Source organism: Corvus brachyrhynchos, unplaced genomic scaffold (genome assembly GCF_000691975.1).
Source record: "Corvus brachyrhynchos isolate BGI_N302 unplaced genomic scaffold, ASM69197v1 scaffold83, whole genome shotgun sequence".
In the NCBI taxonomy this organism is placed as follows: Eukaryota; Metazoa; Chordata; class Aves; order Passeriformes; family Corvidae; genus Corvus; species Corvus brachyrhynchos.
The window spans coordinates 2,139,953-2,153,937 of record NW_008238464.1 but is presented as its reverse complement, the minus strand read 5'-3'; the positions used below and the strand labels follow the sequence as shown (position 1 = coordinate 2,153,937).

The following is a 13,985-nucleotide window of genomic DNA, read 5'->3' as shown; positions in this document are numbered from 1 at the left end:
GGCAGAAATTTCATACCTCTATTATTTTGGGAACTCTTTTCTGCAGCTTCTAGTTGAAACCGTTTAAGCACTTTGCGTTGGAAAATGTGTAATTTGACTGTGGGTACACCGGAAGGACAGTGTGAAGGCTTTGATGAAGAACTACAAGCCAGCAGTGTAACATGGCTGTGAGAAAGCTACCACCTGATTCTGCATGCATCCAGGTAAGTATTTCCAGTAGTGGCCAATAAAAATTAGTACGGTGACCAAGGCTGTGGAGAGGCCTTGCCTTGACCCCATTTCCAGTTCTCATCAGCTGTGACTCTGGGGAGCTGGCAGAGTTGCAGAGCTGCTGGTGTTTGAGCAGAATGACCACAACTTGCTCAGCCTGAGAAAGGAGAGGGGGGTATAATAGGTGTCTAAACCTGTACTGGGACAAATGAAGTAGTGAGAGAATCTCACATCCAGAGAAGGAGGCAAGCCAGAAGACAATGCAGTCACAAAGACAAACCAGTTTGAGTTGGCCAGGAGCCAGCTGAGGCTGGAAAATAGGAAGAGGTTTCTTACCCTGAGGCTGTGTGTTGTCATTTTGGTATATACAAAGAGAGCAAAATAATAACAGGCTGCTATGCCACTGCCTGTTCAAGCAGCAGAGGCCTTGACTTTGTAGACTTGTTTAGGCTGGAGAAGACCTCTAAGGTCATGGAGTCCAACCATTAAAGTAACACTGCCAGGTCATCACTAAACCATGTCTGTGAGTGCCACAGCTACGCAGATTTTAAATACTTCCAGGGATGGTAACCCTACCACTTCCCTGGGCAGCCTGTTCCAGAGCTTGACAACCCTTTCAGTGAAGAATTTTTTTTCCTGTCACACCTTGAGGCCATTTTCTCTTGTTCTGTCACTTGTTACATGGGAGAAGAGACCAACCTCCTTTCAGGTAGTTGTAGAGAGCAAGATGGTCTCCCCTGACAATCCCAGCTCCCAGCTATCCTCAGGTCGCATGTCTTCTCTCAGTCCAGTGAGCTGTGGCTGCGAGGACAGCACAGCAGGGCTGGTGCCTGAATGCTGGGTGATCTGACTGGGAGGAGAAGGATCCACAGAGGCAAGTGGGGCCAATCTTGCACAGCCACATACATTCAGCTCAGTCTTGTATGCCGTGACATGGGTTATATATCTGGGGAGATGTTGTCTTCTTTTCTTCTTTAGCACTTCTTAATCACATTTGGAGATGGTGAAAGAAATGTCAAATTTTGAAAGAAGCCAAGAGCACAGTGACAATTCCCTGACATTTTCTTTAGTGGAAAGTTTATGGTTCCTGTGGAAAGCTTATGGTGTTTCCCCTGTCCATGTTTGAGTTGATGTTTGATACGAACAGAAGTGACTTGGTAGAGAACTAGAGGGGAGGTAAAGAGTCTCATGGAGTAAATTCTTCATTTAAAGTCTTTGGGATCCCTCGTTCCCTCCTAATCCAAGGGAGAGGTTAGACAGCATGGTGCAACCAGACTCCAAATCCAGAAATCCCATCTCTAAATGGCCTGAGTGACTTGACTGTCAGCATGGCACAGTGCACAGAGATGTCATTGCTCAGAAGGACCTCTGCAAGGCATCACTGCTGCAGGCTCTGCTGATCCCATTCAAACAGGTATCTCCTCTGGAAAATGAATCATGAATCTTCAGTCCACCTCCTCTTTCGTGTCCCTGAAGAGGAGAATAAAGAGCACTTTTTTGCAGCAGGGAGCTGCCGTTGTCAGACATGAAGCTATTGCTGAGGGAATATACCAAATAAGCTTTATTGATGACTGAGCCCTACAAACAAAACTTTTGCTATGAGGCAAAGTACTGAAGGTATTTGTAACGTGTTTAGAAAAGGTGAAAAGTTCCTGTAGGAGACAGAGCAGAACTAAAATATTTATGGTTTTATTATCAGCAGATACCTTTAAAAGAGAATTGTAACCTCTGGGTTCAATCATGCAGAGTGAACTTAGCATGTAGGCTGCCAGTGCTTAGAGCTAACACAAGGTACACGGAATACTGTCAAGAGCTTGTTTTGATGCATTATTTTAATTTTTCCCTGGCACACAAATCATATGGGGTGTGTTTGCAATCTGGAGCAACCTAATGCTCCAGACTGCGAGCAGTACTTGGATTTGCCATCTGAAACTTTAACATATATTTGAGGCCTTTCCTTGTAAAGTATTGTTCTGAAACACACTAAGGCTGCTAGGCATTTCACTTGAGCTAAAGGTACAGAAAGATCTAGTGGAGTCTCTGCTCCACCTGAGAGGGCAGAGTGTCAGGGAACCTGGACTTCCATGCAGTTACCTGAGTTTTGCTTTGTTTAGCATCTGTTACTTGAGGTGAGTTCTGCAAGGGCAGATCACCCCATCTTCAACTTGGAGGAGCTTACAAGCAGTTTAGGGTATTTGGCTGAGGTATTAACTTTACAGGCTGTAGTGCTGATACTGCCAGGTGCAATTAGGTTTCTGAAATGCTTTCTTTATAAACCTCTGATTACTTCTAATTTTGCTGACTGTATCTAAGAGCTAAAATGGTTATGTGATTTCTGAGAATACCCTTAAGTAAAGTTACTTAGGTTGTGTTGTGCCCTTGATGGAAAAAGAAATCTTGTTCTGCTACACTGGTCTCTAGCAAGGGATGAAGGATTTAAAACTCAGTGAGAAGGTAAAGTCACTTTGGTGTTTGAAATGTTCCCTTTGCCGTCCGTGGGATAGAACCACTGGGAAAATGACAAACTTTTGAAGGACACAGGCCACACAACCTGGGTAAAGTCCTAGAGCTTGGTGGCTAAATTCTTTATAAAGGGTATGTCCTGTCCTGCACATGTTGAAGAGGGCTCTTCCATCAATCACTGCTCCTCACTGCAGTGAGCATACTGATGCCTCAGTCTAGCATACTGCTAGGCCCACTGGGGATTGGAGGGGCAAGGATAATTCAGGGGAATTCAGCATATAGGCTCGAATAAGGAGACTGAACACTTAGGGAAGCTTTTGGGAGGAAAGGATAATAGTAGTGAAATCCAACAAGGTGGGAGGTGGAGTAGAAGCAAGGGGCTGGCTGTGCAAGAAGACTTGCAATATAAGAACTTGTGAAGTATGCTGAGGCTGATGGGTCTTACTTTGCTTTTTCCTTTTTTTTTGGCTGATGTCTAGAAATTTACATTCAGGAATTGCTAAGTTTGCAACAGTTGGTACAAAAGGCTGGGAAATGCCAATACTAGGGACTTCCCCCATACCCTTCTTGCCCACACTTGTTAGTGTAGAAGTTATTCTCATGACACTGCCATATGCTATTTTTTCCACAGGATTCATGTCTCATTTGTTGTACTGGAGAAATGGGGCTCCTGGCTTGAGCAGATCTTGAAGATGAGCAAAATGCCTGTGGTTCTGCTTTCTTACCTCTTGCAAAAAATAGAAGGTGGGTACTGTGAGAGGGGAGAACTGCAGAAAGAAAAAAAATATAATCTTACAACCTGCAAGCAGTTGCCACAAAAGTTTTGCATAATGCCAATTATGTCACCAAACCATGAGTCTCACAAGTCCTGTCACTGGTTACAGGTTCCTCATTCTTTAGCTGCAAACCTTCAGCTATGACTTGATCAAGCCCTGTTTGTTCATAGCTGCAACTGAAGTCAGAAAGTCTGGAGCCTGAATAGGACATTTGGGTTTAAGTACCTCAGCTGACACTCCAAAATGGATTCGTATTTTTTCTTTAGGCTTCTGTACAGTAGCTCTCCGCTTATAAACCCAGGTTGCTCCATCTCACAGGCATTTTGAGAAAGTAATTACTGGCTAGAAAAAGAAAAGACGGGGAGTTTCTCAGTCTTGCTCTGGGCAGTGTCATATAAACATGTCCTGAAGGACAAAACTAAGCAGAGAAAAGCTGCTCAGCCATGGAGGAGAACCAGGCACAACACACAGATGTGAGGTGACAGGGAGCCAGGACTATCAAGCCCATTTCCCCAGAGACCAGGGCTGCCAGTATTAATGCTGGCTATGAAATCAGAGACTGTTCAGAGCATGCCTTGGTAGAAATTATGAGTAGGGGTCAGCAGCATTTCTGTGAAATAAAGCTCTTACTGACCATTCCTTTGATGCTGTGGTTCCAATGTCTTGTTCATGGGCATGAGATCTGGGCTCCTCAGATGAATGTGAGCACCTAATGTGTTCTGCTGAATAGAAACGCCTCAAGTGTGGACATAGCACCCCATTTAGTGATCCTATCTGCTGCTAGACTTTTTTTTTCCATCTGATTTCCATTACTTTCTTCAACTCCTTGGCAAGCAAGCAAGACCCCTTGTTGAATTCCTTGCATTCCAAATCCCCTCTCTGAGACACAAACAAAGTTAGCTTGGCTGTATTCTTGACCTCCTTACCTTGTTTTGCACCAGCACCTTCGTACCCAGGCAATGTGATCTCCTGCTCACACGCTGTTTTCCAAGTAACATAGACTGGGTGTGACGTGCTGGGCAGAACACAAACAGCAATTTCACTTGTTAGGGAGTTCCTCTGGCTTGACAGCTCACGCTGTTGACTCACTGGGAGGCTTTTAACCTGTAGCACTACTGCTATGGGACCCAGTTTTACCAGAGGACAGTCCCTCTGGCACACCTGAATGGCTCTGTGCATGTACTGTGCCTTTCAAAGATACACAGTAAGTGTTTGATGGCTGCTACGCATTGCCTTGATTGAAGCCTGACACCCACATAGCAACTGGGATGTTCAGTGTATGGTGGGAAGGGAAACCACTGTTAGCAATCCTTCTACAGCTGCAGAAGCCATAAGGTATTTGTGTGAAAGTAATGAAATGTGCATGGAGAAAATCCTTGTAAGTGGGTAATGATTAGCTTACATCATTATTGCTTATTTGGTCTGTCATGGGGGTTTTTAGTTGTTTTATGGCTTGGGAGGAGGCCAGGGTCAGACTTTAGAAACAAAGAGAGTATTTTTTGTTAATTAAGAAAAATTATGCTTGAGTTCTAAATTCAATCAGAATACCCTTAAGCTGCCCTGCTGAGAATGCTTCTACGCAGATCTTCTGGCACCAAGTCAAGCATTGTCACCACTCCTGTGCCTACTATTTGTTATTTAAGCATGTACATGGAGATTTCTGGTGAAGACAGGGCAATATTAATGCTGCTGTGCAAGCCCTGAGTGAAACTTCATCCAAACATGGGCAAACAACTCCAAGAGAGACTTTTGAACCAGAATGAGTGCAGAGAAGCTTGGAAAAAGTTGTGTTAGGGATCTCTGGCCTAGACTGATTCATAGGTTGCAGAGAGAATTTGTAGTCATCTTTTCTGACTTTCTGTATTACATTTACACAGCCATTAAACTGTACTCCTCAATTGACTGTTTTGACTACAGGTGCGTGTTTAGGAAACGGGAAGAGGAAGGAATCTGACCTGAATTTACAAAGGTTCATTAATGTAGACGTCAGCACAGCTCTTGGTAAAAAGTCTTAGTTTTAATTACCTTCACAGGTAATTACTGTTAATTTCTCTATTTTTCGTTTTGCCTCTGATTCGCGAGTTCTTTTACTCAGAGTTTGCATTAAAAGGCAGAAGACACAGAGTTGTTCTTCTAATTGATGTTTATTATTTCTTATCTACAGCACAGATGCATGGGATATGCCTCTAAGTTAACAAGGTGAAGATGGCCCCGAGTTCTAACTTCCAAGGCCATTTAAAGTCCACACTATCCAATTACGGAATGCCAACTAATCTATTTTTACTTATAATCCAATAACTAATTATTCATGATCCGCACTGTGGGTTTTTTGAACCAATACCAAAACACCGAGATTTGTGAAGAAGAAGGAGGAAGGAAGAAGAACTAATCCACACCCAAAATCCTCCATCTTCTTACTAAATCCCATAAACTTAATTCTTCTACATCTCTACATATTCCACCCAGTGATATAACTTAAATTACACAGCAGCAATCTCAGTGCTATCACATAAAAAGGGAAGCCTTTCCCAAGCCCTCAGGTCAAATGCAGTGTGCTTTTGAAGATCATTGCCTGTCAGCACTGAAAGACTGAAATTCTCTGAACCCAGGATTCCAACAATTACCTTCCATTATCATCACAGTTAAATATTTATTATTCATTTCTACTCTAAACTTTCTTCAAGCTTCATATGTTCAGACTTGGGATGCTTCAGTTCGCTACAGCCAGGAGATTCGATGTGATGTCTGTTCTGGCACAGATGTCAGTGGAGGATCCTGCACTTCACCAGAACAATCATTAGAGGTGGGAAGAACTGGGACTGACTTGTAGCAGTGGTATTCTCATAGTATTCTCATAGTATTCTCATACTATTCTCATGTATGTCACCACTCCCAAAACCCTCATGGAATAAGGCTCTGTTCCTGGCATGCACTGCAGAAGAACTGTTAGCTTTTCAACTTCTTTAACTTGTATGTCAGTCCCATGATACATGGGATCGAGAGAAATTTGCTTTAAGAATCAAATCAAGCTGACAGAGGCAGGAATTAACAAGAGAGGCATTTGGAGCTCGTTTATTTCCTCATGGTGTAAATCTAAACCCCTGGCATGGTATCCAGAAGACATTTAATTTTGTAGCTGCATAGCAGCAGTCTGTATCTTTCTGCAAATCACTGTCATCTATTCACACTTAACAGCGCTGTTGTTTGTTCTCTTTGACCTGACAAACCAGAGATTAGAGGATTAGGTTTCCAGATACTGTCTTTTCCTTAGTGACCAATTTGAATTTCAGGCTTAAGTGAGCCAGCTGACTGCCTAGTGAGATATGGCACACCTTGGAACTAATAAGCCTTGACTTAGTAATTCATCAGTGACACCTGCCTGTATTACTTTACCTGGTTAGCTGGCACTGCTTCTGTGGAATGTGAAATCTGCTGACTTTATTGAGGGATTGGGCAGGCTGCCCCACTTAGGAAACTAAAGACGTTGAAAGAGACCATCTAAATAAGGTTTACAGAGGACCTAAGCCAAACAGTCTGGAGAGAAGATACTGCTAGAAGAGATCAGAGTGGTGTGTAGTCTGCTGATTACTGGTTTAATAAAACCAGAAAACAGATGCGTGTATATATGCAGGGAGAATTAAGGTAGACTGTGCAGACTACGTACTGGGCACAGGTTGCTTGAGAATAAGATGGAAGAAGATCTATTCATGTAATAATCAGTAAATTAATGGTCAGCTTTAGCGGTCAGCTGTGGCCATCCCATAATAGTACTTTATAAGGATGACCATTTAAAATAAACCTCCCTATAGCTCTTAAAAGTAAGTACCATATATTTCTGTGACTGAGAAACTACAAGTTTTTTATTTATGTTGTATGGATAGAAGAATGCGCTTTATGTGTAAGCTTCACACATTTGAAAGCCGTATCTGGCTCTGCATGATTCTGCTTGCTATTCAGAGTACATTTCACTGGAAACCTTAACAGCTTTCAGAGAGCTCATTCTAAATATCTTGATGGAAGACATTCTTAATGTCTCCTTACTCATTCTAATCATAGCTGCATTTATTAAAAAGTATTTTGAATGAAAATGGCTACAAACTCCTTACATCTATTTTTGTACTCTTTCCATGTACAAAAGATTTGCTTGTGTGCTAGCAAACACACTGCAATTGCAATTAATCACAGAACTATTCTTCCCTTCTTGTCTTATTTCTTTCCAAATAATTAGTTTTAACTGGGGAGATGGTGATTATTACACAGGCACTCACTTTCCAGTGTTCTTCTTTAGCTCCCAGACAGCGATTCACAAAATATCTGTTTGTTTGTGATGGAGCCAATACCTACATGGTGGTCGTGTGGTTCTTTTGATAGACAGGATTGTGTTCAGATATTTCATGAAAGGGGCTGATCTAATCCTTTGAAATTTTACTATTGGCTTCCTTCGATCTGGATCAGTCTTAAAACTAATCAGTTCTTAGCTGGATAACACCCAATGAATCTGGATGGTGAATAAAGCAGCATAAAGGATCTCTTTGTTACAACTGAGCCAACCTACATGCACATAACCTTATTTTCAGCTGCCAGCTCCCTTAAGTGATGTTGTTTTCTTCAGCAATTAATGATGAATCCTGTAGACATTGGTTAAAAAAAATCAAACAAAGCAAGCCTTTTATCTTTTCCTCCTCTACTTTTTCCATCTTTCTGGTTCTGTGGCTGAATCCAGTCCTTTTTGCTCAAAATGCTCTCCACTTTGAATCTTGCTCATTTCTTCAAGGCTAAAAGACATTTGAGAAGACATCCCAGTTTTTTGAAAGAGCCTGTTGTGTTTCATCATGTTTCATGGGTTTCATGGGTGTTTCATCCTTCCATGGCACTGCTGCTGCAGAAGTTTAAAACTTCTTGCCTTCTTCAGCCTCTCCTTCCCTAGAGACTGAAGCCTCTCACCTCCTGCCTTCTCTTACCCTTTCCTCATGCTTCCCCTTAGCTTCTTACCAGCCTATGTGGAAAACATCACTTCTTGCAGCTGTCACACAACATAGCGCTGCCCTTACTGCGTGCCACCCCTCACCTCCAAATGCCATCATCAGTGTGCTACTCTAGGTTATTCCAGTATTTTTCTGTGTCCTACCCAATGTGTTTTGCAGTTATATCCTGTCCTGTGTGGAAGCCTTGTGACCACTGCCTCCTGATTCCCTTTCTTTCAGATCTTAAGGCAGAAGGGTGCTGTCCCTAAGAGCTTTCCTCTCTGATGTTTCTCTGAGCGATGTCAGCCCCAAACACAGCTTCAGCAATTAGCTTTGTTCTGCCCACAGCTGACTCCCCACAATCAGGATGCATGCTCCTTGGTGGGTACCTAGCCCTTGGCTAGCCCACTTGGTCACAATCATCATCCTTGTACTTTTTTTTAACCGGATCTGTAATCTTGGTTTCCTGTGGTTAGACCCTAATGTTCTGGTTTTGTCTCAATATTTTTATTCCTGCCTGCCGTGCGTTTTCCAAACAAGATCTCATGTCTCTTCACACTCCTGTATTATTTTCCTGGTCTTGGCCACATTGTTCCTGTATGACTGAGTAGCCTGCTCTCCCTCTCTGGCCTCTTTTCTGGTGATGCTCATTTATTAGTCAATTGTTCAAATCTCCTTCCCTTCCTGTTTGTTACTCTCTTATTTCTCCCTCAGGTTATCTTACTGCCTCACTTCTTCCTGAGCAGGAAACCCCCTCAGACTCCTCCATAGCTTTGTTCAGCCCTGCTTGCCTAGCCTTTTGGCTTCTGAAACAGTCTGCTCTGCTATGGTGACCCAAAATCAGCTTTTAATCAAAATTCGAGAAACCACTATACTCTTCTTCCAATCCTTGCCTCTCCCCCCAAGAAAACAAACAAACACAGAAAAAGACAAACACTCACTGCTTAGGAAGTGGGAACTTGTAGGTACAAAATGCTGTTAGCGAGGATTTTCTTGTTATTTTCTAAGTCCGTGAGAGATTTTTCTCTCTCACAGAAGAGGTAGCAGGGAATGTAAACAACCAAGCCACCTGCAACCTTGGAAAGTCTTGTTTATGGTATAGTAGAAAATATTTTGATAATGGATGTTTTAGGATTTTGGCCAATCACCCCCAAGGGGTGGCTGGTCCTTTGTCCAATTAGACTATGAAGAAAGAAGTCTATAAAAGAGTTTGTAAAATAATTAAATAGATCAATCTTGCTGCACAATTCCTGCCTACTGGATCTTCTCCTCCTCCTCCTCCTCCCTATGGCTGTGGGACACGGTGATATACCGTAGGAACCAAACCTGGCCGTAATAGGAACTTGCCTTGTCCTGTCTGCCCTTGGCTAGCAAAGAACAGACATATTATTGTTTTGCTCTCTCCAAATTTTATCATTCAACCTGCCTATGCATTTTGTAGACTGCCAGACTCCCAGTACCAGGGATGTCATTGGGAGGTTTCTAGCACTTGAGCTGATGAGAGTAATGTGGCTCAAGGTGATGGGTCCTCTGTGAGGGATCCATGCTGAACACTTCACCAGGAATCACTGATAGCTGCAGCAGGGACTTCCAGAGCATTCTTTGAGTGGGGACATGAAGACAGCAATTAGCAGTTTCATGGGGAAACAAGGCATGGTACTGCTCCCCACCTGTAAGAACGTGATGCCTCCTCTGCCTTAACACTGTCAGCTCTTTGCAATGTTTTTTCTCATTTGACCCACATTTAATTTTGCTAGCATAATGTCTGGGAGTTTTCATGAAAGCATGTCATAGGCTGACTCACAGTAAAGAAGCAATCAAAACAGGGCAAGAAAATTTCTTTCAGGCAAAACAGTATCTCATGCATGCACCTAACTGACGTTATTTGCCTTTTTCATAGTAGATTGCCACCCATCAAGAATTTCAAGGTTGGGAAAGAAATTCATGCTTGAGGTCCAGCTCTCCCTTCAGTGAATCCCAGGCAGCACTCCCTAAATGAAAGCCCCACACTGCTGTTAATAAGGGTAGTACCTGGGCCTCAGGACACAGAGCATGGGAAGCTGTGACCACAGGTAGGATGCTCAAACACACCACCAGGATGTCCTCCAGGATCCTAGAAAACTCATTCCAGAGCCCAGTCTCAGAGAAGACTTGCTGGCATGTGGTGTCACACCAACACTGTAAAACTATAGGGGAATTGCTTATGAAATGGATTATAAGTGCTTCATTTCAATGGATACTTTTCTCACTAGCAGTAGTAGACAAAGAACAAGAAGAAAAAATGCCATGTGAAAAGAGAGATGTAAGATTGTATGTACTCAAAAGTCAAGTGTGACATGGATGAGAGAAAACATCTGAGAACATAACGGTGTCCTAGCAGGACTGGGAGAGAAGCTTAAGAAAAGCTTCTCCCCAGCCACATTTTTCTCCCTTGAGAAAAGCTTCTCCCCAGCCACATTTCCAAGGCAGACCATCTCCTTGAAAAATGTTTGTGCAGGGCTGCAGAAATGGAAGAAGCCCCCAGATGCTAATAGATGTCTCTTGCTCCCATGGAGATGCCACCTGCGGTGCCTACCATCTGGCTGGATGACCCCCCTTGTGGATAGCTGGCACCAGAAGGGATTTGGGATGCCATGAACTGCAACATGCTATCATGCTTTTTAAAATTAGCTCAGTGCCAGATGCCAGAAGAGTCCCTTGCCAGGGTGTGTATCATCCCACTGAACTTCAGGACGCCCTGGTGCGACATGAGGCGGGGCGACTGTGCTTTCCACCATGCACGGTACATGCACCTGGCTGTTGGCTTTCAGCCTGGGCCTGGTGCTGCTGCACTTCAGCATCTGCAGCAGCCCTGAGGAGTGCAAGGTGTGCTTTGCTAAGCCACAGCTCAAACAAGGATTGCAAACAAGTGTAACTTCACCCAATTTCACCATGGATGTTTTTTGCAGATTCCTCCCTGCCTTGGTGGCCAAACTGACCCCGGGTATCCAAATTTGCATGGAGATAGTCATCATGAGGACATCCTGCTTCAGCCCTGTGCCTGACAAAAGCCCTGGTGGTGCCAGCAACAGAGAGAAACACAGGTCTTGATATTTCTTCAGGTATGTGAACAGCACAATGGAAAATATTTGTGTATTATTCTGAAAATCCAAGCTGATGCTTACTGAACAAGACCAAAAAATTGCCTGATTCTATGCTGGGAGGAAGCAAAGTAACTGGGACTGGGCTGTCTTTAGTTTGTTTTACTTAAGCATGAACAATTCCACCTCATTAGATTACAGTGTATAACGTGAACTAATACATAAATTGAAAAAGTTAATACACTTTCATTCTATAAAGACTGATTGTTATCATAGCTAGGGAAGGGGATTTTCTTAGCAGTGCTTATCTCAGAAGCTATTGGAAGGGAATCCGGTAGTACACTTTAATTGGCTACTTTTGCATCATAAGATGTGTTAATGATTTGTTGGACGATAATTAAGCTGTTTAATCTTCCCATCGGCCCATGCAGGATGTAGTTATGAATAACATCTTTTGTACACAACACATGTGTGACTCTGAAAAGATGAGATCCACCTCCTTCTTTGGGATGTTGCAAAGAAACATGAGAATCTTCAGAAACAGTCCTAGCTCCTGCAATTCACAGCAGCTGGATTAATGTATTACACATCTTCTGGGGGAACAAAAGATCTTTGTTATGTTTAACATCAGTAGATTTTAGCTAGCACCTTTTTCATCACTGGCACTACCCTGCTACTTTCTTATAAAAATACTTCTGAAAAAAAGGCTTTCTTGCAAAACAAAATTTATACTATTGCTGTTTCAGTTGGGGCAAATTCATTAAGCCGGCAAAAACTTCAGTAGTAATAATTATACGGTGACCTTTTCTTTTGAAAGCTGGAAAACTTGTAATAAATGAGTCAGTGATTAGGGAAGGAGAAAAGCAGCTGAGTGCTGGCTGGAAGGACTGCATTCGACACTCAGCTGTGCCAAAGTGTAAGGCGTTTACATCATGCCTTGGGGGGTGGGGGTGGTGGTGCTAATTGTATAGCTGTTGTTTGCAGAGTGCTCTAGCCGAGGCCTAAACACAGACTGAAGTCTCAGCACTTCTGTCCAGTTGCAGCTCAACCAAAGGAAGATGTACTTCTGAAATAATCCACATCTATGAAAAACCATATTCTGAAATTTCATCCACTAAATCCAGTGCCCCAAGTTAGTGGCCACTCTGGACTTACCTCAATTTCCCAGCTCTCAAAGGGTGAACTATTATTGCTTTTGACTCATGCTCTTGTTGAAAATATAAATGTGTCCATATTTGTGAGTATTCCACTGCTGTACCCTGAATTTTACAGAAAAACACACAAGGAAATTTATAATTCTGCTACCGCAGCAAAGTATGACTAATACAAATTAAAAGGTGCAAGGGGACTGCACAGTGACCAGGGAGAACATTACAGTTTGGATGCCCATTAATTTGGTATCTTCCTTCCTGTGACTAAACCAAGACAGGCATGCATCCTGTAGAGAAAATACTATGTCTTTAATTAAAATCATATCAGGTTAATGCATGAAGGAGATATTAAATTAGCATACACAGACTTAATTATACTGTACCCTAATTTTTGTGTCTTTGACTTTACAACTTCAGTAATGTTTTAGCATGGTACCTTTATGGGTGCCTGTGCACTGATTATATCCTAATTAACTTATTCTGAAACAATAAAAGACAGATTTCCTCCAATAAAAAAAATCATCAAAACAAACTGGAGTTTAATACTTCAAACTACCTTGGAACAGAAAAGTGTTAGAGGAATTAAAAATGCCCTCCAAATACGTAAGTGCTGTCACTTCAAAGTTACTTCATCTTCTCCTTTCCCCTTCAAGCTCCAAGTAAATTCTACCCCGGGGAAAACCCTGTGGAAGCTGGGCCTCAGGAAGAAGTTGAAAATTAGGCTATGAACTTAAAGGAAACCTCACAACGACTTTGAAGTGTGTAACCATGACTCATTGGAGTAAGCACCTGTAATTCTCCCCTTGGGAAGTGAATGGACTTCTAAACGTTGCTTGAGAGTGTGTGATGAGGCCACTCCTAAGGGGAAGCATAGTATTAACAGGAAAATAATACTGCTAACGGGGAGAGCCTCTAACAGCCTTCTGTGGAGTAGCCAATTTTGGGTGATGGGACATTTTTTAAAATGATGAAGCCAGAAGCACTTTTGCCATGGTTAGTGAGTACAAGAGGTGGTTCTTTATCTCCTGTGGTAGGCAACATTTCAATCCTGTGCAGTAGCTACAGCTTTTCTTCAAAGAAAAATTATAAATCAACTTTGTGTTTCTGTCAGCCTTCAGATCCTTTACAGAAAATCCATTCTGTTTTGTGGCTGTTGCAATCAGTTGCAATCAGTAGTTTGTCCAGCAAGAAGCCATAAACCACATGACCATGTCATGGGGCACCTGTTCCACTGGACTTTCTTGGCAGGAGTCTGCCATGTCACATTTGCTGTGGTAGGCATACTACTGATAATATCAGTAAGAAGCATGAGCTTCTTATGTATACATTTTTAATAACTTT

At 42.5% G+C, this 13,985-nt stretch overlaps 1 protein-coding gene across 1 annotated transcript in view; it reads left to right on the top strand.

The window, feature by feature from the left end:
• The first annotated feature begins 11,160 nt into the window (after positions 1-11,160).
• Positions 11,161-13,985, top strand: part of LONRF2 (LON peptidase N-terminal domain and ring finger 2) — a 40,629-nt gene continuing 37,804 nt past the window's right edge. The window contains exons 1-2 of the mRNA XM_008635814.2: positions 11,161-11,233; positions 11,431-11,514. Of these exons, the coding sequence (XP_008634036.2) occupies positions 11,161-11,233; positions 11,431-11,514 (157 nt within the window). The remainder of the gene's footprint in view (positions 11,234-11,430; positions 11,515-13,985) is intronic.